Source organism: Hemibagrus wyckioides, linkage group LG09 (genome assembly GCF_019097595.1).
Source record: "Hemibagrus wyckioides isolate EC202008001 linkage group LG09, SWU_Hwy_1.0, whole genome shotgun sequence".
Lineage (NCBI taxonomy): Eukaryota > Metazoa > Chordata > Actinopteri > Siluriformes > Bagridae > Hemibagrus > Hemibagrus wyckioides.
The window spans coordinates 24,436,350-24,460,566 of NC_080718.1; the positions used below are offsets into that span (position 1 = coordinate 24,436,350).

At 36.4% G+C, this 24,217-nt stretch overlaps 2 protein-coding genes across 5 annotated transcripts in view; both read right to left on the minus strand.

The window, feature by feature from the left end:
* The window catches only part of larp1b (La ribonucleoprotein 1B), a 46,214-nt gene extending 44,617 nt beyond the window's left edge, over positions 1-1,597 (minus strand). For all 3 annotated transcript variants that reach the window (XM_058399557.1, XM_058399558.1, XM_058399556.1), the window contains exon 1: positions 930-1,597. In XM_058399557.1, the coding sequence (XP_058255540.1) occupies positions 930-1,317 (388 nt within the window). In that variant the 5' untranslated portion in view covers positions 1,318-1,597. The remainder of the gene's footprint in view (positions 1-929) is intronic.
* A 3,086-nt stretch (positions 1,598-4,683) lies between these two features.
* Positions 4,684-24,167, minus strand: LOC131359588 (phospholipase B1, membrane-associated-like). 2 transcript variants are annotated; one of them, XM_058399560.1, is made up of 16 exons: positions 24,033-24,167; positions 20,667-20,728; positions 19,679-19,769; positions 17,528-17,586; positions 16,168-16,235; positions 15,310-15,353; positions 15,094-15,214; positions 12,515-12,566; positions 12,328-12,408; positions 11,795-11,860; positions 10,914-11,005; positions 10,600-10,681; positions 9,647-9,748; positions 9,384-9,479; positions 8,163-8,234; positions 4,684-8,077 (listed from the first exon to the last, which is right to left on the minus strand). In XM_058399560.1, the coding sequence occupies exons 3-16, from the start codon at positions 19,707-19,709 to the stop codon at positions 7,961-7,963; spliced, it is 1,083 nt and encodes a 360-aa protein (XP_058255543.1). In that variant the 5' UTR covers positions 19,710-19,769; positions 20,667-20,728; positions 24,033-24,167; the 3' UTR covers positions 4,684-7,960. The 2 variants fall into 2 exon arrangements, with proteins under 2 accessions (XP_058255543.1, XP_058255542.1); XM_058399559.1 differs by lacking the exon at positions 24,033-24,167 and adding an exon at positions 21,153-23,085.
* Between the last annotated feature and the right edge of the window lie 50 nt (positions 24,168-24,217).

The following is a 24,217-nucleotide window of genomic DNA, read 5'->3' on the forward strand; positions in this document are numbered from 1 at the left end:
TGTAAATGGATAAACATGTCATTAAATATAAAAATGACCTTTTAAATGTCAGGACAGGGAATTATCTGGGAATGTGTCAAGCACCAGAATTATTTGGTGTTAATTAAAGTTAATTTCTCGAACAAATATCATCTGTTAAAATGATAAGGTTGCACCAAATACAGGATTATGTTTAGATTATATATATAAAAAATAAATAAATAGTGTAATTATTACAGCTAATTTTTGCAACATGTGAGTAATAATTCAGTCCCCATCATAGAAATAATTCAGTCCCCATCATATAAAACACATAAAACATATGGTGTTTTATATATATATATATATATATATATATATATATATATATATATATATATATATATATATATATATATATATATATATACACACACACACGGACAAAATAAAAAACATTACTTTAACGCATTACTTTTGTACAATTTCTTGTTTTTTTTCCCCCATAAAAACATTACTAACACTCCAAACTTTACAAGCAAAATACAGTCTTTTGTTTTAAATAAATAAATAAATCAGTAGATGCTGTAAAACTGAAAGAAAAAGCTACAATACACTTTATATCTGATTCACGATTTAGCAATTTGCCTGTCTCTGTCCTAAACGGCTTCCTGACAGACGCATAGTGAACAACCCTAGTGCGCAGACGCAAGGACTTCACGCGCTACGTAGTGCTCAGATCTAGTGAACAGGCAGCAATTCGGAATTCGGCCTCGCTGAGTAACTTCCCAGGCCATTGCTAATAATAATAATAATAGCATGAAGGCTAGGCGAACCTTGTTTTTTGCGAGACGTTTCCAAAGCGAGAAAAGCTTGTCAGCCGAGACACATTGTAAATACACACTTACATGATTCACAATTATGAGCCGAGTGTTAAAACTCGGCGAAAACACGTTAAGAGCCGAACCTACCCGTTTCTTGAGTGTTGTTTGTCGAGTTGTTGGGAGGACACGGCGTGTTGTTCTTCGTCCAAGGGTTTACTTTCGGCGGCGGAGCCTCGGTCACTTTCTTCTTGCCAATTTCTGCATTGTTGCTTTCCACACTTTGGTCGTTTTCCTTATGGTTCGTGTTGTTTTTGATCAATCCGCCCGGTTTAGCGTCCATCGCCCCCTGTTTCGGGGGTTTGGACTCGACTTTGGGATGTTTCGCCTCGACTTTGGGAGCTCGCTGCTCCTGCTCCTGCTCCTCCTGCTGCTGCTGCTGCTGTCCCTCGTCCGGACTCCTCGGTGTATCAGACTTCCCCACGGTGTTTTGGTCGCCCTCTCCTAACCGACACTCACTCGCCACTTCAGCCGACATGCTGCAGAATAACACTCCAACACGGTTTTATTTGCCAGTGTCCCTGAGGTAACGCAGTCAATCCGTGAACGCTGTAGTTTGGGGCTGTGCACGAGTTGACAGCAGCTCGAGTTGGAACAAGCTCGACTTGCTTCAGCACACTAGCCAAAATAATTAGTCAAAATAATTTCACTCTCAAACATGCCATATTGGGAATCTAGCACGAAGCGAATCGAAGAATTACCAACAAAAAAAAAAAACAACTTTAGCTGCCTCTCCACGTTTCCGATCAACTTGACGTTTGGGCCGATCTTGCTGTGAACCTAAAAGGAAATAACTACGAATAGCCACGAGTCATTGATTCGCTGATGAAATGAACTCAGCACTGCCGTCTAGCGGCTGGATGGTGGTACTGCTGCCAAGCGGCGCCTCCGTTTACTCAGTAAGGACAAACTGACGTGGCCTGCATATCAGCTGAACACACACACACACACACACACACTTCAGCTAAACTTGCACAACACACTCGCCATGCTCAATGTACACACACACATCATGCTCACTGTATACACACATCAACACCTACACACACACATCAGCTAAACTTGCACAACACATAAACCATGCTTATTGTACACACACACACGTAAATACTCATACACACATAAATACATACATATCAGCTGACTTTGCACAACACACTCACAGTTTCCCCTGTCGTCAATACTATTACTATGTTCTTGGATCTACACTGTTTTGAAATGTCTGGATAAGGATCTTTACTCAGTGTAGGTGTGTACCATTTACAATGCAGCTCACTACAGCAGACTTCCCAGCCACCCATTTTAGGCAAATTTTAAATTCCTTTTTTATGAAAATGTGGGCTCAAATGCAAAACAAACAAATAAAACATCAATACTGAAGTCACATAAACTTTTCTTTGAAGACTGCATTTTTTCACACACACACACACACACACACACACACACACACACACACATACATCACTGAGTAATATAAGGTCTTCTTGTTTTTTAGGTATGTAAGTACAGATTAGACCCACAGTGGTGGATTTCAACACCAAAACAAACAAAAAAAAATCCACCAGGACCTCCAGGCTGTATTTTTCATAGCCCACTTTGAGAACAACTGCTCAAGAAAATTCAGACAATATGAATATTCAAATCTCAAACATCCTTTAACTTTGCATATGCTCAAGCCCTTCCCATTTGTCTGTGTGTGTGTGTGAGAAAGTATGAATAAGTGAGAGTGAATGTTTGGTTATGAATTTCATGAATGTGTGAGTCAGCTAAGGTGCAGAAACCAGTCCAGAAAAAAAATATGGCATGAGAAAATACCAGAGCAAGCCGTTTATATATATATATATATATATATATATATATATATATATATATATATATATATATATATATATATATATACATATATATATATATGTGCAAATGTAAATGATGGTTAAACTGATGCACATTAGAATTTTCATCTGGGTCAGGGTCCGTTCTTGTCGGTATGTGTGCACGCTCACTTTAACAGCAAATAAACATGAAGAGATTTAAGCTGTTGCCCAGAATAACCAAGTCTATACTCAGGGCGGTCTCTTGGGCTTGTTAAGATGGGTGTGGCTCATAATTGCAGTGTGGCAATTATGTAGAAAAATTCCTTCTGAGAAAATTCCTTCCTTAATGTCTATACACACAGATTTGCATAATAGTAGGTCCATTTTTGTTTTTGTTACGCTCTTAATGCTAGTGCTTGTATAACAAAAGTGAGCGAATAACCACACTTCAGGCCTGTGTTTTATATATCAATAATAATAGTAATAATAATAATAATAATAATAATAATAATAATAATGACATGTTATTCTGTATGCACTGTTGATAGCGGATAGCTTCCACATCTGATGTGGCCCAGACAAGGGTTGGGTTGAATCACATCTCTGCTTCGAAACAGTGTTCGTAACAATCCTCAGGAGAAAAAGTGTTAAAATGACCTAAGATTGATGAAGCAGGAGTCATGAAACATGTATAACCCCAGCTGGACCATCCTGTTAATCCCTCAACAAGGCCACACCTTATATGTAGCCTCATAACCAATATGACCAGCTGCCGCTTTTATTGGAGTTTTATGGGTCAGTTTGCATATTGAATCTGATTGGCTTTTGTATGCTCTGATGCAATATCATGTCTGTTACATGATCAATATTAACACGTTTATAAAAAAAGGAGCTTTTATTAATAAAAGAGCTTTTATTAATAAATAGTCAAACAAGTTAACATCCACAAATGAGATATGAACGATCAACAGAAATTTACGAAATAACCAAAATGCACCATTGTCAAAATATAACATTAAATTATTTAGTTATCCTTAGAAACGTGTCCTAATACTGAAAGGTTCCAGTGTATCTGTGTCTTTTTGGTTGTTTTTAAGGACGTCATTAAGTCCATGCCAAATATTTTCCCCCTTTTTTTTATGTATATGTGCATATCTGCATTTGCCTTGGGTTCATGAAAGCTTCAAATCAGGGCAATTTTATTGGGACAGGGGGTTAGATGGCTTCGCTACTGAAACTGATTACCTATAATTTCTCATTTTCAAGCAAAAAGGACGCTAGACTTACACACAATGACAAAGAAAGCATTTATTTAATTTACCAATCCATTCATCAATCAAATAAAATCATTCTGGTATTAGACTTTTATTAAAGACACTTCTGCTTTAGCAGAGATCAGTCTAAATAAGTGTCCATGCACAGCTAGAAAAGTATTTATATACACAACAACTCCAAGATAATGTAATGACTGGTGTTATACATGTTGACATGCCTACTCATGTTCCCTCAGCCTGTGGCTCAGAATGTATCTGCTAGCTGAAGCAGCATCATGCCTTTTCTTCTCTTCTGTTTTTCTGCCATGAATTAAGCAAGTGTGTGCTGCTGCGTCTAAGTCTGCAGCTAATGTGCATCGATTTGTACTTGTTCATCATAAATGTTAGCATTTTGTCTGTTATCAGAAAGACATGGTTAAAAATAGTAGCAGCAGCAGCAACAGTAGTACTGATTGTAATAGGAGAAGGAGTAGTAAGAGCAGACGTAGTAGGAGAGTGAGTACGAGTAGTAATAATAGTAGTAATAGAAGCAGTAGTAGTAAGAGTAGCAGAAGGAGGAGAAATGGTAGCAGTGTCAATAGAAGCAGTAGTGGTAATAGCATTGGTAGGAGGAGGAGGATAAGGGGAGGGAAAAGAACAGGAGGAGAAAGAATAATCATAGTAATAGTTTATAATATATTAATAGTAGGAGGAGGACAAGGATGGGGATTAATATAGGAAGAAGAGGAGGAAGAGGAAGAGCAGGACAACAATGAGGATACTATAGTAAATTTATTAGAAAGATGCACATAATTGTGTTGTAGCACTGACTTCATGAATTTTTTCAACGGCAAAACTGAAAATATCAGGCAAAAAAAAAAAAAAATCAATAAATGAATGTAAAGCGAGGCAATTTGATAAATTACCCTGTGGATAACAATATACCTATATCAGCTTGGCGATTAGAATGCTTTACTTCCTTTCAGGAGGCCAAACTAATTTCCTCATCAAACCATCGACTTATGTACTAGATCTTTAAAGTACAAGTTTCTTCAATACATGTAGCAAACAATAAGCATCCGTAATAATGACTGTTGCTCTCTCTCTCTCTCTCTCTCTCTTACCAGTGAGCCCAACCCCTTCTGCTCTCTGTACCTGATGCCCTAGTTATGGTTTCATCACTTCGAAACCACTTTCTGCTGCTGAGGATGGCTCCATATGGACAGGCTAAAGATAGATGAGCTTACTGTGATGAGACCACTTAGAAACCATGAAGATGCTTCAGACTGCAATTGCTACAAACACTTTTGCACTCGAGTCTCCATCAATGAACAAATGATAACTTCAACAAAAATAGACAGCATGAATGAGTTTCCAGGTTACACAACTGCACTTTGTGACCATATAGTACACAGGTATTGTGTTTATAAACACACTCTGTCACCCGGATGAGGATGATGTCCCACGCATGGTTTCTTCCTCACATCATCTCATGGAGTCCTTCCTCACCGCCTGCTCATTAGGAATGCATTAATATATTTCAGATTATTTATATCTATATCCTGAAATGATATTTTTCTTTAAGCTGCTTTGTGGCACACGACTTTAAAGCAATTTCAGCACTCATTGTCTTTTGTCTTCAGCTAAGCGTAATAGCTAGAGATAGCAAATACTTAACATTTGTTAATTAGCAAGCTCTTAAGCAGAGCTTAGCTTCATTTTTGACCCACATTGCCCTCAGTAACGTCATTAAGGTGTCAAAGTAAATTTATATATGTTTTCGTGTTCAGTTTATTGCAGTAGTGTGCAGTTTTTAATACTGAAACCCTAGCTTAAATCCAGATGCTCTTTGCAGCTACAATGTATTTGGTTTAACAGTAAAACAGTTGGTCATAGAGTAACCAGTTCCTTAGACTGTACTCTATTGTAGTCTCAAATATTTGTTTGCTTTTTTACAACTGTATAGCAATTATATCTCGGTAATTATATGACTCATTTTATTTTTATGAGTGTAATTGGAGGTTTAAAAGTTGGATGCAATTCATATGCAATACTGTCCTCTCATGGTAAACGTTATAATTGCAAGCAACATAAAGAATAAATTGTGTTACAAACTATACAGCATTTAGCACACACACATATCTGGATTTATCAAGTCATCAGGCGAACACTCATCCCTGTATACCCGTTTTCATTTTTTCTTTTAGCTTTACAATGAAGGTAAAATGATGATTATTCATTTTTGTTAACTTTACTGAATTCACTGCAGTCCTTATTAAAGTAGGACATTTGTGAAATGAGTAAATCAGAGGTAACCAACACACACGTGTAATTCATTTCCAATAAATTCACTGGATATCAGATATAATGTAATGCAGTATAACTTCACAGGGCAGCATTTAAGCACCCATTCACACCTGAGGGTACCTGGTCAGTTATCACATTACCCTGTGTATACTGACTATATGTAAGATATACAGTGTGCAATCTACACCCTGTCTTTGTGTTGCTGTCTCTATTGCTGCTGGAGATCTGGAACTTCCTTCGGGATCAATAAAGTATCTATCTATCTATCTATCTATCTATCTATCTATCTATCTATCTATCTATCTATCTATCTATCTATCTATCTATCTATCTATCTATCTATCTATCTATCTATCTATCTATCTATCTATCTATCTATCTATCTATCTATCTATCTACCTGCAAGCTGAGAACCTGAAGGAAACCCACATGATTACAAAGAGAATCTAGGAAACCCTGTGATGTGGCAGCACTATACACTGCACCACTGTGTTGCCATTTCTCGGTATTAGTCTTTTTATTTTTCATACTTACACAGTTTCTAGTGTTAAATTGTATTACGTTTCCTTTTCTGGTCCGTATTTTCTATCCCTTCCTGCTTGTGGTCTAGATGCTATTGTAATATCTAAACACCAGTAATGTCCACACTGTAAATACTGAAGCCATTTTATACTCATGTCATGACATGCCAACCCTGAATACATCCCTATATTCATACACTGTACTTGTGTATAATAACTGTATATTTGTGGCCTTGTGCATTTAAAAATCATTGTGCATTCATTTCAGTATTGACATTATTAAGTTCAAAATAATATACACACAGGCAATATATACATGTCATTGCTGATGTGTTACACACATGTAAATACAATCTGCTTATTCAATGACTAATTTACAGATTCATATTGTAAATACTAAGTAAAAACCTAGCATTAGTAATGAGAAATGAATGAACATTATACTGAGTATAAATACAGGGTATGGCTCAGTATTATTGTTTATCTCACCCCTTGTCAATGCAAGGTTTTCTCTTTCCCATTTCTATTTAAAAGATTCATTTGTTGCATTATTTCCTTAGGTAACTTTGCCTTATAGCAGTGCAGTGCTATGAAAAGTATTGAATTACTTTATGATATATTATAAGTTTACAAGGATTTCATTTAACTTCATTTTACACTTTAAAAGCAACGAATATGCAATCTGATGTCATTTCCTTTTAAAAAAGGCAAACTGCTTACGCTTTTATACATGTTCACACGTGCAAACTCAACCAGATTTACGGAGGCATTCAGAAATCCAGGGTTTTAAATGTTTTTTTTAGACGCAAATTCATTTTAAATGGTTGGAGAAATTGTTATAGCAATTTATTTTAACATAATCACTTACTCCATCTCTAACTAAAGTAACTTTAGTTTAGTTAAATAGCTGGATAAGAAGTCTTTATGGTAGTGATTAGTTCTTAGTAAATGTACTTAATATATTCCCAATGAAAAGTCTGCTAAAGTCAAGGAGAGTCCTTTTTAACCCAATATCATGAAGGTGATAGTGATTAGCTCAGCAAACTGAGGTAAACTCCTCTCCTCATGCCTCAAGTGGACACTTGTGTGATTTAAATATTCCATAGGGTTTTATAACATATTTACAATCTATGAATAATACAAGCTCATTAAGAATAGTGGAGAAGGAATGGTGGAATAGGTGACAAGGGTGTGGTAAGAACAGGACTGAAGCATAAGGAATGCACTTATTGCATGTTGTTGTAGATGGTAATGAGGCCTGTAAGTGTTAAAAGTGTCCAGATGACTTGCAGATGGTTTGCAGAGGACAGAACTTTGGGTCTGGTGTAGATGTAAGGATGGTCCTATGAAGGAAATGCAGATAAATGTGAACATGCAGTGTAGAGGTTTTGTAGTGAAGCTCCAAAAGCACTGGTACTGTTATCCTACCTCTGATGGACAGATGAGTGTTACTGATTGTGAGAAGGTCTCGATTGTATCTTTCTTATCTGGAGCTTGAAACTGGGAGAGATAAAGATTGAAGGTCAATTTTGGCCTATTATAAAACATAAACCACATGGGGCCACATTATTTTAGGAAAATTATCAGTGACAGGATGGTGCGATGGACAAGATGCAATTTTTACTGTCACCACCACTCTAAGGTGGATTATTTTCATACAACAGCACATAAACTGATCAGGCATAACTTTATCACCGGCCTAATATTGTGTTGGTCCCCTTTTGCTGCCAAAACAGCCCTGACCCGTCATGCACTGTGTATTCTGACACCTTTCTATCAGAACCAGCATTAACTTCTTCAGCAATTTGAGCAACAGTAGCTCGTCTGTTGGATCGGATCACACGGGCCAGCCTTCGCTCCCTACGTGCATCAATGAGCCTTGGCCGCCCATGACCCTGTCGCCAGTTCACCACTGTTCCTTCCTTGGGACACTTCTGATAGATACTGACCACTGCAGACCGGGAACACCCCACAAGAGCTGCAGTTTTGGAGATGCTCTGATCCAATCGTCTAGCCATCACAATTTGGCCCTTGTCAAACTCGCTCAAATCCTTACACTTGCCCATTTTTCCTGTTTCTAACACATCAACTTTGAGGACAAAATGTTCACTTAATGATCATCAGTCTTATTCACTTCACCTCTCACTGCTCATAATGTTATGCCTGTTTGGTGTACCACAGCAAATTTTCTATTAATTACATTTAATGTTATTGAACGTTTGTGAAACAGTCTAGTTTCTGTTATCACCTACATTATAGCAGCTATAAACAGTCGTTCCTTCTCTCTCTTCCTGTTAATAAGACAAAGTCTGCAGCTTGTCATGTTTCAGCGAATCGAGAACCTCCTCTAAGGCTTACTAAATGTTACAAAGTGCTGAAACTGGAGACTCCTTCCACAAACCTTTCCCAACAGAAAATGTCACTATATCAACAATTAAACATTCTTCTTTGTTTTATACCAGGCTTCGACTATATGTAGCTCAGCCATCTAACTAACTTCCTGTGAGTAAGTTCCTGTGGTTACTATATAAACAGTGTGTATTAAAAATGTGATTTGAATTTTAAGTGAAATTATTGTCAAAGCTGCTACCATGACTCGATTTCACGCCTTGGTATGAAAGTAGTTAATGTAGGACAGATGAAATGTACCATGTTGTTCCAGAGGCCTTTGGCTAGCTCTTCGTGACCCTTTATGGTGAAATGGAAGCAGTCTGGAGCGAAGTAACTAAAATCAATTTTTCCATCCTTTAAGAAACAACATAAAAACACATTTACATCAGAGGATCAACAGACTAACAGCTGTTATACCACTACATTATGATGACAGATGTTTTCGTTAATTTGTTCCATCAGTTTCTGAAGACAGATTGTTGTATTTAGGCTTAGTTATTATTTTTTAAAGATTTACTCACAGCTAGTCTGGGTGGCTGGGCGTAGGCTGCATAGGGCTGCAGAACCACAGCGAAATCCTCCTTGAAGTAGCGATCGCTGTTCAGCAGCTCCTCCAGTCTCCTCTAGCAAACCACAACACACACGAACCAGCTGTTAACTGAACCGTGTGTGTCTCAAATTGCTCCTCACTCAAACCAGTGGCTTTCAATGTCCCATTATAGTGCTCTTACTGCTATTTTAACAACACACTGCCCCACTGGCATGCTCATGGTGTCTCAGCTTGTGTTGATCTGAAAAACACTCAAGTGTGGATTTGGTGTTGATTTTCCACTAAAGCATGGGTGCTGTAATGTCCTGTTTTGATGGATAAGACTAAGAAAACATGAGCAGACTTGTTAATGACATGAAAAGGATATCTTTGCAAGTAAAAATATCCAGATTCTAGGCCAACTAATTTAATGAATATTATTTCACTTTATTGCATTGTTGTTGTTGTTTTCAGATTATTGAGCCTATTTGCTCAATAAATAATAAATATTTTTCCTTATATGCTTAGTGGTCTTATTTTTACTATATAATAATCTCAGGAGACAAATTGACCTTTATTCAAGATTTTATCATTTTTGCAGTGTTCTTTATTCTGTGTGTGTTAAACGCCACTGTAGTAAATAACTGTGTGCCTCAAAATAAATTACTCTTCAGACAAAAAAATTCCACTGAAAAATATACAAGATTATAAAGTCTGTTAAGAAAAAAATTATAGATGTGTGCACTGAATTGACATTCCTTTTATTGTAGTAGATTGGAGATTTACAATCACAATTAATCTCATGGACAATTGCACTTCATGTGGCAAGAAATACATAATATTCTCTAATGAAATAGTCAAGTGTCACCTTGTTCATTTGTAACTGTTTTGCTCTTACCTTTATCACAGTGCAAGAGGCCTGTGACCCTAAACCCTTATACATACCTGGAACTCCAGATTTAATTCATTCAGCTCTGCCAGTTCAGGTGAGTTCTCTTCAGGCCTGACCAAACATGAACAGAAACTCCTGTAGAGTGAGAAGGAGACATTAGATAGATAGATAGATAGATAGATAGATAGATAGATAGATAGATAGATAGATAGATAGATAGATAGATAGATAGATAGATAGATAGATAGATAGATAGATAGATAGATAGAGAAAGAAACAGAAAGGCAGATAGACAAGATGGAAAAGTTTTAGTTAGTTTGTGTGTGTGTGTGTGTGTGTGTGAGAGAGAGAGAGAGAGAGAGAATACTTTTGGAGCAGGCAGCCAAAGGAGGGCTTCTGAACGTCTCTCAGAGGTTTCATAGTAAAAATCTGGACCATATTCACGATCAGTCGAGGAACCTGGTGAACAAAAACACGATAAAAAATTATACATTTCATAAATATACTACTACATTTATGGACCTCCATTCTGTGTGCATTTAATGTAAATAAGGCCACTTTTCCAATTCCATTGCAACGAAATGCTTCAATGAAGAAAAATATCTCCTATCTCGCCTATCTCAAATCAGTTTGTTTTACTGAATTATTACTTCAGCATTACAGGGGGAAAAAAAAACAAAAATTAGGACATATAAAGTGAATAACGTCAAAAATATTGGCACTCTCATAATTAAGCATGCGTTGTTAATTAAATTAATAAGTGCTGCAGTGAGAATAACAGCCCTAACAGAGATACTTTAAAGGAACTTTGACCCTTCAATTCAGAGCATGGTACTTTGGAGACTGAGATAGTGGGAATATTGATTTTGTTTTCCATAATCACATCTGTTGATCTGGTTGTAAGGTTGAAGTTAAAATGAATCTTCTTAAAAGATTCACCAGCGGCAAGGTTGTAACCTCCCAACAGAAAAACAAAACAAGTTTTGGTCTAAAACATATCTCTTAGAATTCAGAAAGAGGCCCCTGAAAAACAAAACAGCCCCAAAGCATCAATAATCTAGCTCTGTGTTTTACACTGAAGATTCAGCTGCTTTTTTAGTCTAACATTTTTCACTAAACATCCAGCTTTATTTTGGTCTCATCTGACCACAACACAATATTTAAAATTTTACTTGAATGATGCTTGGTGAAGCTCAGTGTGGTCTATTCAGAAAGGGGAAAAATTAAAAGAAATACTTAAGGACTCACCTCATTCTTCATCAGATCTAGAGAGGCCGTAAGGTACTTGATGAAGTTATCGGGTGTAAACAATTTCTGCAACGGAAAAAGCACACCCCAGACTAAGATATCCTGCAATATTCTGCGATTTGTGCTTTTAATTAGAGTTAAAATCATTCACACGGTTCATTTAATGAGTAATGTGTTTAAGTGATTTGTATATTATTTAACTCCAGCAGAATTTGCCTTGAATTTGAGCTCTGCTACACTTTGCACTGATAAATACAGTACAAATACATAAAATAATATTGTAAATAATAACATAAATAATTTGGATCAATACTTATACATATTATGAAAGTGCTGGAATGTTTATTAAAATGAACAAGAACTTTTTAATTGAACATGGAATGCACACAGTCTTGTTCATTAGTAAGGGACGTTTATGTGATTTAATTATCTAGATATTCAGATGTAGAACCATCAAAATGCTGTATTATCTCATCCGTAAGGTCAGTGATCCTTTGTGTATTAATAAGTTGAGATAAGATATTGCTGCTTACTTTGTCCTTGCAATAATCACAGATGTCATTCATCCCAATTAAAATAGTCACCAGCTTCCAATCCTCGGCGAAGTTTAACCCCTGAATAAAAAGGATGAGATACATAAAGATTAAACACTGTAGGAATTTTAGCACTAGACGTTATGATGTATTTATATTCTCTATGAGGGTCAGACTGAAATCTTACTGGATAGGTTTTGAAGGTGTCGATCATGTTCCTGGCCTGTTCAGAGAAATTCCTGTAAAACATAAGCAAGTAAATTGTGAGATCCACGAAAAGAATGAATATCAAGAAGGTAAATATTTGTGTATATGACTTTCAACAGATTATATAAATGGTTATATAATCTTAATGGTTATATACACTATATTGCCAAAAGTATTCGCTCACCTGCCTTGACTCGCATATGAACTTAAGTGACATCCCATTCCTAATCCATAGGGTTCAATATGACGTCGGTCCACCCTTTGCAGCTATAACAGCTTCAACTCTTCTGGGAAGGCTGTCCACAAGGTTTAGGAGTGTGTTTATGGGAATTTTTGACCATTCTTCCAGAAGCGCATTTGTGAGGTCACACACTGATGTTGGACGAGAAGGCCTGGCTCTCAGTCTCCACTCTAATTCATCCCAAAGGTGTTCTATCGGGTTGAGGTCAGGACTCTGTGCAGGCCAGTCAAGTTCATCCACACCAGACTCTGTCATCCATGTCTTTATGGACCTTGCTTTGTGCACTGGTGCACAGTCATGTTGGAAGAGGAAGGGGCCAGCTCCAAACTGTTCCCACAAAGTTGGGAGCATGGAATTGTCCAAAATGTCTTGGTATGCTGAAGCATTCAGAGTTCCTTTCACTGGAACTAAGGGGTCAAGCCCAGCTCCTGAAAAACAACCCCACACCATAATCCCCCCTCCACCAAACTTTACACTTGGCACAATGCAGTCAGACAAGTACCGTTCTCCTGGCAACCGCCAAACCCAGACTCGTCCATCAGATTGCCAGATGGAGAAGCGCGATTCGTCACTCCAGAGAACGCGTCTCCACTGCTCTAGAGTCCAGTGGCGGCGTGCTTTACACCACTGCATCCGACGCTTTGCATTGCACTTGGTGATGTATGGCTTGGATGCAGCTGCTCGGCCATGGAAACCCATTCCATGAAGCTCTCTACGCACTGTTCTTGAGCTAATCTGAAGGCCACATGAAGTTTGGAGGTCTGTAGTGATTGACTCTGCAGAAAGTTGGCGACCTCTTCGCACTATGCGCCTCAGCATCCGCTGACCCCGCTCCGTCAGTTTACGTGGCCTACCACTTCGTGGCTGAGCTGCTGTCGTTCCCAAACACTTCCGCGTTCTTATAATACAGCTGACAGTTGACTGTGGAATATTTAGGAGCGAGGAAATTTCACGACTGGATTTGTTGCACAGGTGGCATCCTATCACAGTTCCACGCTGGAATTCACTGAGCTCCTGAGAGCGACCCATTCTTTCACAAATGTTTGTAAAAACAGTCTGCATGCCTAGGTGCTTGATTTTATACACCTGTGGCCATGGAAGTGATTGGAACACCTGATTCTGATTATTTGGATGGGTGAGCGAATACTTTTGGCAATATAGTGTATATCTTAAAGATCTTAAATTATGAAGATGCAAGTGTGTGGGGGTTTTATTGTGTGTATATTTGTGTGTATCTTTTGCCCAAGGTAACACCTATTATGCTTATCACATAGATATGCTTATCACATTAATTATGCTGTTATAACTATCACATTTAGGCACAGAGTTCATGAACACCAGAGTTATTATAGCTATTATCACTCACTCACTCATTGAATTAATTTTCAATAATCACTTTATCCTATAGTCCAGGTTTAGTGTCTAGCCCAGGAACACTGGACACAAGGTGGGCAGTATGTACACACACACACACACACACCTTTCTTAGGAAAGGTTAGAGTCACCAGTTCACCTACTGACAGTTTTCAAAACCCCTTTGCTTTTTTATTTGATTATTATGGGATGTTATGGGATATTATGAGATTATTATGGGACAGGGCTTTGTAGAGGTTTTAATGCTTTGAGAGTGTCCATTTATTTTTAGTTTTATACCCATGTATTTCAGCAAAATGGGTTAAATTAAACTGAAATATAAATTCCATTTCATTTTAATTGCGAAATGTTTTTGCGATTGTTACTGTTATCTCTGTTTAGACAAAAAAAAGAACTTGAACAGATGTTGCACACTGTAATAAGGATGCACTTTGTTTCTCCAGTCATTATAGAAATGTCCACTGCTTCATATTAGGAGATATAACTTTCTTATTAATATTAATATAGCAAATCTAGATTAGTAGCTAAATGGTGCTGTATAATCGGACACAAGGCAGAACTCTGTGCTAACTCTGTTGCTATGGTTACACTGTGTAAGTTCTAATGGGTGCTCCTTTTTTCCTCCAAAATAAAAGCCCTTTGTGAAAATCATATCAAAATCTCTAGTCAGACATGACTGATTAAATTGGTTTAGGGGAGACTCAGCCTTTTTTGGCAAAAAAATCCAGTGAGTCACGAATTTCTTAGAAAACAAATCTCAGCAACAAACGTCATGCAATCTTTAGAGAATGTCATCTTCAGTACAAAAACAGTAAAGGGAAAAAAGTACTCGAATAGTATGATGTTCTCACACCAATGATTCACTCACATGAGCACGCCGATATTTCAATAATAATTTTTTGTGAAATTGGAGTAGATGTGGAGTGTTTGTACATTGTACCTACACTGTGTTGTGACCAGTGACGGCTAAATTAAAGCCGGTCTTATTAAGACTGGAAGGATGATCGTTCAGGGTCTTTATGGGTGCCGGGAATATGACATCCGGGTTAAAAAGTTTCACGATGTCTGAAAGAAAGAGAATGAGTGAGACAAATCCAGCCCACAAGTAAGAAAGAGAGCAAGAATGAAATATCCTCTGACCCTGAGATAGGTTATCTTACTTGCGAGAGTGATAACATCACGATATGTTCCATGGCCCCCAATACTGCACACAATGAGATAAAGGTCTGCTTTCAGTACAACTCATTGCTTAAATCAGAAACACAATTGTTTAAACAGTTACTGATCATTTTATTAGTATGATCCTTGGGTTATTCAGTCAAACAACACCCTGGTAATCTAGTTACATGGCTATAGGATCTATTTAAAAGCATTGCATTTAGAAGGTGAAAGTGAGAGAGAGAGTGGGGGGGAGACAGACAGCTAACTACCCCAGTTGCCAATGGCTAAAGTCATAACATTTTCACTAAACAAAAAAATGTTTTAGGTCATTTTCTAAGATTCAATAAGTATAAATTAGAATGTCTGGAATAGTATTTATGCTACTCAGATTTGATGTAAGTCAAAAGAAAAATGTTAAACTTTTATTTTGAAATTGTAATATCACATGTTAAGTTGGATTCAGGCAATTTAATCAAATTCAGCTGTAAAATAATAATGTCTATAGAAAGTGAAGTACGCGCTACAATTTACTGATCGCTGATTGGCTGAAAAGCCAGTGACAGAATCTGTCTCTGTTTCCTTTTCTCTAAAATGCTGTGCCGTAGCAACGTATAAGTTTGGATCTATATTTGATTTTTCCTAATATAAAAAGCTGATTAAACCACCAAAATTTTGTGCAATCGATTATTTTCGAATTGACTTAGTTCGGTTTTTAGAAGTAATATAGAATGCTCCGATGCCTGATGTGCAATGCAATTTCAAAATGAAGCACACAAATTTAGATTGAAATGAAATTTGTGAAGAAATGAAGCTGAAATACAGTGAAATTAAAAAGCCATGCTCAAAATATTCAGTACCTAAATGACAAATGTCGATACTCGATTGGCACTCCCAGGACTGTAGATGCATTGGCACCGATGGCTGTCTGATAAAAAAAAAGGACAAAACATGGAAGTACTGAGCAACGAGAGTGGGAGATGAGTTAATCTATTCAGTTTATTTGCATTAAACCGAAACCTACAGTACTGTCTATGTAGATGTATGTAGATTTCCACTACCCCTGCGAACAATCAAGGTGAACGAAGCCTCTAGGGTACATACGTTGTGTTTCAGGTCATATTATGTACATTAAATTACATGAAAAATACATAAAGATCCTTTAGATCCTCTGAATAAAGGGCAGAATAAGTAGCGCTTTGAGGGCATCATCTCACTGACAGAATGTATTTTTCACAGAGTGTAAACAGAAAAAGAGATTAAAACCTGCTGACAGGTGAATATTGACACTCAAAGACAACGTGCTATAAATAATAGCGCACTCAAAGCCGATCTGCCATGAATAAATGATATGTGTGGAAAAACAAACGTCAAATTTTTTACATTTTCTACTACATTTCTGAAAACTACAGACTTTTCTGTACAGTAATATGTTTCTATTTTACATCTGTCTCAATCACACTAATGTTTTAGTATTTTAGGATCTGTTTAAACCCAAAAGTGAAAAGAAAAATATATAGCATTTAACATATTGTTAAAATTCCCTTCCCTTTACATTAGATTAACCAAAATCTACCTTTGAATAAATACGTATTCAAATACATTTTTAATGAACAGCATGGTTACAGTGTGGAACGAGTCTTTTATTAGGGCACTTATACATTTTACCTCTGTTTTTCTGTCATCTACACACAGTGTGTAATCATTCTTCTCTCTTATGATGAAAGTATTATTGCAGGAGCATCACAGACATTGTGGTATCTGATTTATCAAAGCCTGACATTCATTGATTGCATGTGAAAACCTTGTTTTAGACAGAGTGATTGGATTAACTATGTGTTTGCCAAACAGACTCTTTACATTAGAATATATTTTCAGGTAACCAAGAAACGGTTAATAAGTAGCTTAAATAATAGAATTTCTCACATAATTTTGGTGTGGAATTTATATGATTTTCAACTCTTTTGCAGATAAAGCAACATTCTGTGGATTTACAATACCAGTGCACAAATTAAATGAAATATATTTTAATAAATTATTGTTTTTTCCAAAGTCATGGGTTTGACTTTCCAAAAAATACTCATATTTAATACTCATATGTACATATTTAACCACCTGGGCAATCCATGAGGTGCAAAAGCAATCAGAAAAAGCCTGATGTAGTGTGCTTTGAGGGAATAAGAAGCCACCAAGCCATAATCTTTCAAAGCTGCTACTTACAGTCAGAGAGTCTCCCAAAGCGGCGATGACTTTAATGTCAGCTGCTTTTACCTTTTCCACTGCAACACAAAAACACAGAGAATTTTTTTTGTCAAAGCAAGCAAGGACGATGAGATTAAGTTCAGCTCGATTCAATTCGGTTTTATTTGTAAAGCACTTTTAAAAGAAAAGCAAAGCAGCTTTACAGAACATAGGAAATATAGTTCAAGATTAATATTAGACTCCTGTTTAAATTTATTTGTATTTATTCCTAATGAGCAAGCCTGAGGCGACTGTGGCGAGAAGAAACTTCCTTAGATGGTAAAAGGAAGAAACCTTGAAAGGAACCAGACTCAAAAGGGAACCTCATCCTCATTTGGGTGACACCAGAGAGTGTGAATTACCATAAACACCGGAGAGTGTGATTATAAATAATGTCCTTTCTACAGTCATATACAGTCAGTCTGAGTTGTGTAACCAGGAGCTCCTGACCAACTCATAAAAGTGAAAAGTGAAAGACTAGGACTTATATTAGCTCTGTAACCTAATGTAATAATCAGCAATCAGAGATCAGATAGAGATTAGGATTAAAATATACAGGGGGTTGGACTCCTTAAAATGCAAAAGATTATAAAATCATGTTACTGATAATCAGGTGTTATTTATAATGTGCTTATTCTATAGTACATTGTGTCGTTTCACATAGTAACAGCTAATACACAGGAACATGATGATCTAGTAAACATTTTTTTACTTATGGTTCAGGAGGCCCTCGGTAGAGACCTATAAGAGAGTTTTATTTGTGGCATAGAGATTAGAATTGTGTGCCACTGGTAATGACAGCAGTATTGGGTTATAGGTGCGTCCTGATATCTCAGTCAGGTTAGCCTCAGTCTATAAGTGCTGTTTTCTATGTGATGTTATGTACGGAGATCAGTGTTATCTGAAAAAGCAGATAGGCATGTTGGACCTGAGTCCATTCTCTTCTCACGCAAAATTAGTGAGAACTGGAATAACAATTTTTAAGGTCATCCCAACAGAGCTGGATGGTACACAATATAGCCAAAGTTTTGTGGACACCTGAGCATTACACATATATATGGTTCTTCCCCGAACTGTTTCCTTAAAGCTGGAAATACAGAATTGTCTAGAATGTGTTTGTATGCTGTAGCTTTACGATTTCTCTTCACTGGAACTAAGAAGCTCAAACCCTGTTCCAGCATGACAGTGCACCTGTGCACAAAGCCCCGGAGCTCCATGAAGACATGGTGTGTTAAGGTTGAAATGGAAGAACTCAAGTGTCCTTCACAGAGCACTGACTCTGACGCAACACCACTGAACCCTTTTGGGATAAACCGATCTCTAGTGTCTGATCTCACTAATGATCTTATTGCTGAATGAACACAAATCCCCACAAAACAACATCCAGTGGTAAGCCTTCCCAAAAGCGTGGAGATTATTATAACAGCAAAGGTGGAATAACTCTGGAATGGGATGTTCAGCATGCTTGTATGAGTGTGATGATCAGTTGTCCACATACATTTGGCCATATAGTGTACAGTATATAAGTAATTGTTTTTTGTCAGTATGTATAAGTACAATTTTAAGGGGCATAATTGCAGGGTCATGTAACATGTATAATAACATTAATACATAAAAACTTAGAGTTCATAAATGGCTTTTTAATTTTAATTAAATGGTTTGATTCAAATTGTGTTACTGAGCCAAACAATGCCCTTTGAGGTGAATGTGTGATCATTTAAACATGCTGTTTGCACAAGGCTACCATTAATGCTTGGCTTAGATACTCCATGCCATGGCTGATTCATTACATTCTGAGAAAGGAGAAAAATCCTGAACAAAAAAAAGAAGTGGTTGATCTTATGAAATTAAAAAAGACAGGTAATGGAGATTTCTAATATCTCTGATAAATCAAAAAGATCTGTAAGATAATAGAGATACAGGGTGGAGTCAAATCCCATTTTATGCGAATTCTACAATTCCTAACAGGCATGAGCAATTTTCTTGTTTCTTATATCCAATTTTATATACTTTTTTTAATCACTATATTTATAACCATGCCTCTCAACTTGGTTGAAGTGTAAATCAACTTGTCTGCATTCTGATGGATGTTATGCTATTGTTATGTGTTATTTTTGAGCTCTGCGTTACCTGACGTGGGTACAGTAGGAGAAGGGCTCATGTCCGGACATCGGAAAGGTGGATGCTGGAAATTCTGCCGTCGAACTTTGTCTGGGAACTCCTGCAAGGGCAAAGTGCTTCAGAAACACTTACAAAACCCAAATATCATTAGTTCTAACACAATTATGGCACTTCCTCATTGCATCGCATCATTGCAGCCATTAAAACCAAAATTCATTAAAAAAAATAAATTATTCTAATATTACACCTATTACTTAAATGCATTGAAGTAAAATCCTGGTTATTTTTCTAGCTGTTAATGATCCTGAACTTTGTACTTACAGAAATCATTTTTAATAAAATTGTCAACAATTTTATTTATAGACCGACTTGGTATTGGTTTTGGATTAAACCTATTCAATTCAATTCAAGTGACCAGTCAAACATGATAATAACTATAACTATAAATACTTAAATAATGGTGGAGTGTCACAGGAACCTGTAACCTCACAAAGCCTCAAATTATTGTTCAGTCATTTCAGGCTATTCAAATTTTCTTAGAATATAATTAAGGCTTTCCTAAAAAGGTTTCTTACAATGTGTAGGTATGGGGTTTAATACACAACCAATATGTCTTGTAAGAAACTATAAATAACCTTAAAGCATATTATCAAGTAGCTACTATTATTTATTCAGTATAGCTATAGTAAAAGTAACTGTATGTAAATACAAGAGTGGGGAATGTTAGGCTGGAAATCACCTAAAAGTGTCTTTCAACAGAAGCACTTTCTTTCTTGAACCGCCTACAAGCGCAAGCATCTAAAAAAACACAGAGTATCCTTTTCTTTTCTAAGATTGTAGCTAAAGGAAAATTGCAACAACAAGCCCAAGGACAGATTTTGGAGCCTTTGTGCAATGCCTTTGCAGACACTGAAGCAGATTTGCTTACTGAAGTTAATGCAAATATTAGTAAAGAGGCAGTGAACTGATGTAACGCATGTAAACAAGGTTCTCCTACCTGATAGAGCTTCTCCTGACTGAGGTGCTTTATGTTCTTATTATAATCCTCCCACCAGTTTCCTTTTAGACAAACAAGAACGTTATGCAATGCATATATACTGAAAAACAACACAAATAACAGAAATGCCACACACTCATCAGGTGCACCTATCTTATAGGTATAAACGTTATAATTACACAATTATCACCAGCAACCCAACAGATATTATTCAACCATTATCAGCACAGCAGCGGTGTATGATGTAGGGTTGCAGGGTTTTAAACACCTCAATGTCACTGCTTATCTGGGAAACAGACCACAACGTACAAATCTCCAGCTAACAGCGGTGCTGTGAGAAACTCAGGTACACACAGTAAGTGTTATACAGTTGTACTGGTACCTCACACACACACACACACACACACACACGGATCATTCTACTATAATTTCTAAAACAAATAAAATAATCTTTTTTTATTGTCATTAGTTTTCTTTTTCACTCACCATTTACATGACCCAGTAGAACATGTGTGGTTACAGCTAAAAGAAAAAGCTTCATGATTTCTGCTTTTCCGTCTACAACAACTGAAGGAACCTGCACCGGCTCGTGATTAGAAATTAAATGGACACTCAAGGAAATTCTGATGTGATATGAGCAATTACCTGACATAAGTGTTATATAGTATGTGGCAAAGTACAGTAACTTGACAATCATTAACTGTGCCAGACATTAGTGTGAGCCAGGATGCAAGCGTGTGTTTATTAGGGCTAATTCAGAAATCATGGTCAGATGTCAGTAAAAACAAACAACAACAAAAAAGCATTGATCACTAACCTGCTGAACTGTGCCATGTGCTGAAGGGGAAATTTGTGACACATACATGTGGATTTATTAAAAAGGCATTATTTGTGTGTTATGTGTTATTTGGATTTGGGATTATCTTTTGTCAGCCATGCATGGAAAACAAAATAGAATTGGTAACCAGAATTTTTTTAATCAACATTGAAAAATAAAGTTGCTTTTTAATAAGATGACTGAGCTCTCACCATAATTATAAATTAAATTGAAAAAATATATATGGAAATAATTGATAACTGTAATAAGACATGATGGCATTATTTTTGTTTTCTCATAATCAACTGTATAAGTCATCACAATCAACACTGGGGCTTCATTTCTCTATCATAATAATCAACTGTATTGATTCAGATCATCTGCGGATGTCTCAGCTTTGCTGGTTTTCAATAAAGTCTGACTTTTTGGCATCCTAAAGCCTTTACCTTCAGAATTATTCATTTTTGGTTAGCAAGATTTCCCACAAGATTCCTACTAAAAATGCTCAATAAATATCACATCACAACATTAACAATAATGCATGGATCAGTCTGTTTAAGTGAAGGGTCTGCCATACATATAAATTTTACTATAGATATGATGATGTATTAGAGCGAACTGTTTAATGAAAAGCTGGAATTTATTTCATAACCAGAACAACTATGAAAAGTTGACATAGAAACCTGGATGGTTTATTCCTTCTCTGCTCCTCAGTGGGTCCTCTAGATCAGATGTACAAAGGTTTTATAGATGATAATGTGAGCTGTGTTGCTCAGATGCACGCACAAATACTCATAGCGGCACATTAAGTATATTTCAGACCTAATTTTCTGTTCTCTGAACAAACTGAAGTGCAAGATTATTTTACAGAAGAGAGTTGGTGCAAAACTTATGTACTGTAAGATGATGAAAATATAAATAATACTATGACATAATAGTCACAGAGAAATGCTGTTCATTTAAAATGGTAGAAAGGTTTCCATCAATGCGGCTGTTAACTGCTGGGGATTTTCATTTGAAATGTGTTCATTGTGTTTATTTACTGTATAACATCTCTGCTAAATGTTATCTCTTTGCTGCCAGGACTAACAAACAAGGAATTGTGAAAACCAATGGCCAGGTCCTACTTAGCCTTTTAAGTTTTAACAGACTCAATTTATTGACTTTAATTACATTTTATTTGCATAGAGCTTTTATTCCTAATGAGCCAGCTAAGAATGGTCAGGAAATCTGTCAAGACAAAGGAAGAGACATTGAGATGAACCAGACTCAAAAGAAAACCTGTCCTCTGAGCAGATATAAAATAAGTCTAAAAAAGAAATAAAATAGAAATAAAATGAATCAATCAAATAAAATACAGAATAGGCCAGCATTAATTCTCTTTTTTTCCTGAAGCTATAAAATGATGTAAATAAAGTTTCATTTGTGGTTATGAAGGCCCCTTAGGCAATCTAGCCCCCATGGTGGGTGAGGTCTTACCATGAACTGCTCTGACTTCATATCTGGTTACTAATGAGTCATTTTTATGATGCATGGTTACACATCAAATACACAGTGCACTCATCAGTCACTTTAATCTAACCTTGTTATCTTTACTTTTGCACAGCAGCTTATTTACTTCACATTACTATGTGTAGTACATTCTATCACAATACCCTTTAAAACCCATTAATACATATATATATATATATATATAAAATATCAATATCTATATCTATATCTATCTATCTATCTATCTATCTATATATATATATATATATATATATAAAATTTATAAAATAAAATATATCTATCGATCTATAACAGAGTTGAAATCAGTATATACATTTTTAAATGTAGAAATATTTATAAAAATATAATGTGCAAGCCAGGAGTGACAGTGGCAAGTAAAAACACTTTGGGACAATATTATGAAGGAACCTTGAGCAGAATCGTACTCATAATAGACAGATCTCATCCTCATCTGATTGAAACATGGTGCCATTATATATTTCTTATATATATATATATATATATATATATATATATATATATATATATATATATATATATATATGACCCATTGATAGAGACTAAGCACTTTTGTTTGTCGCTCAGGATAAGACTTTTGTCAGGCTGCCAAATGCCAGAAATATAAATATAAATGTAATATAAATATAATAACAACTATACAGTATTGTTGTATGTATGTATGTATGTATTGTTCTCCTGCTGGAACATGATTGGCTAATTGGATTATTGACTAAATTATCCAGGGCACATGTATACCTATTAAAGAGCTCAGAGACTGTGTGTTTGTTTTTTTAGTATTTGGGATTATTCTTTGTTAGTCATGCATGGTAAGTAAAAAAGTGTCTTACAAGGCAGCTGGGGTTGCTTTTCTTTAGATTTGTAAAATATATAAATATAATATAAAAAGGTGAAGCATGCAAACTTTTGTTTAATTACACAATAGAAATAAAAAAACATTTTTTTTTTGGTTTTGTTTTTTGTTCCTCCAAAGCATCATGTAGATAAAACCACATTTGTGGATAGGAAGCCTCTCTTACCCCCGTGGTGGGCGTTGCCCTACCTCCAAACGCCAGGGGTGTAACCGCGCGTGCTTTGCTATTGGCCACCGAGGACCCCCTTTGATTGGACGCAGCCCGGTCCCTCCCACTCATGGGTCTCCCCCACTTCTGAGTCGGGCCTAGAGTTGGATGTGATCACGTGATCCGCTGAATGCGTACGCGCC

What these genes read in the sequence shown, in the direction of transcription:
- LOC131359588 (XM_058399559.1), bottom strand. Translation starts at nt 21,363, where the DNA reads ATGATTGTCAAGTTACTGTACTTTGCCACATACTATATAACACTTATG. An exon ending in TAGATCTGATGAAGAATGAG is followed by an intron (nt 11,006 to 11,794) that starts GTGAGTCCTTAA and finishes TTTGTTCACCAG; the next exon opens with GTTCCTCGACTGATCGTGAA. An exon ending in AATTAAATCTGGAGTTCCAG is followed by an intron (nt 9,749 to 10,599) that starts GTATGTATAAGG and finishes GTGGTTTGCTAG; the next exon opens with AGGAGACTGGAGGAGCTGCT.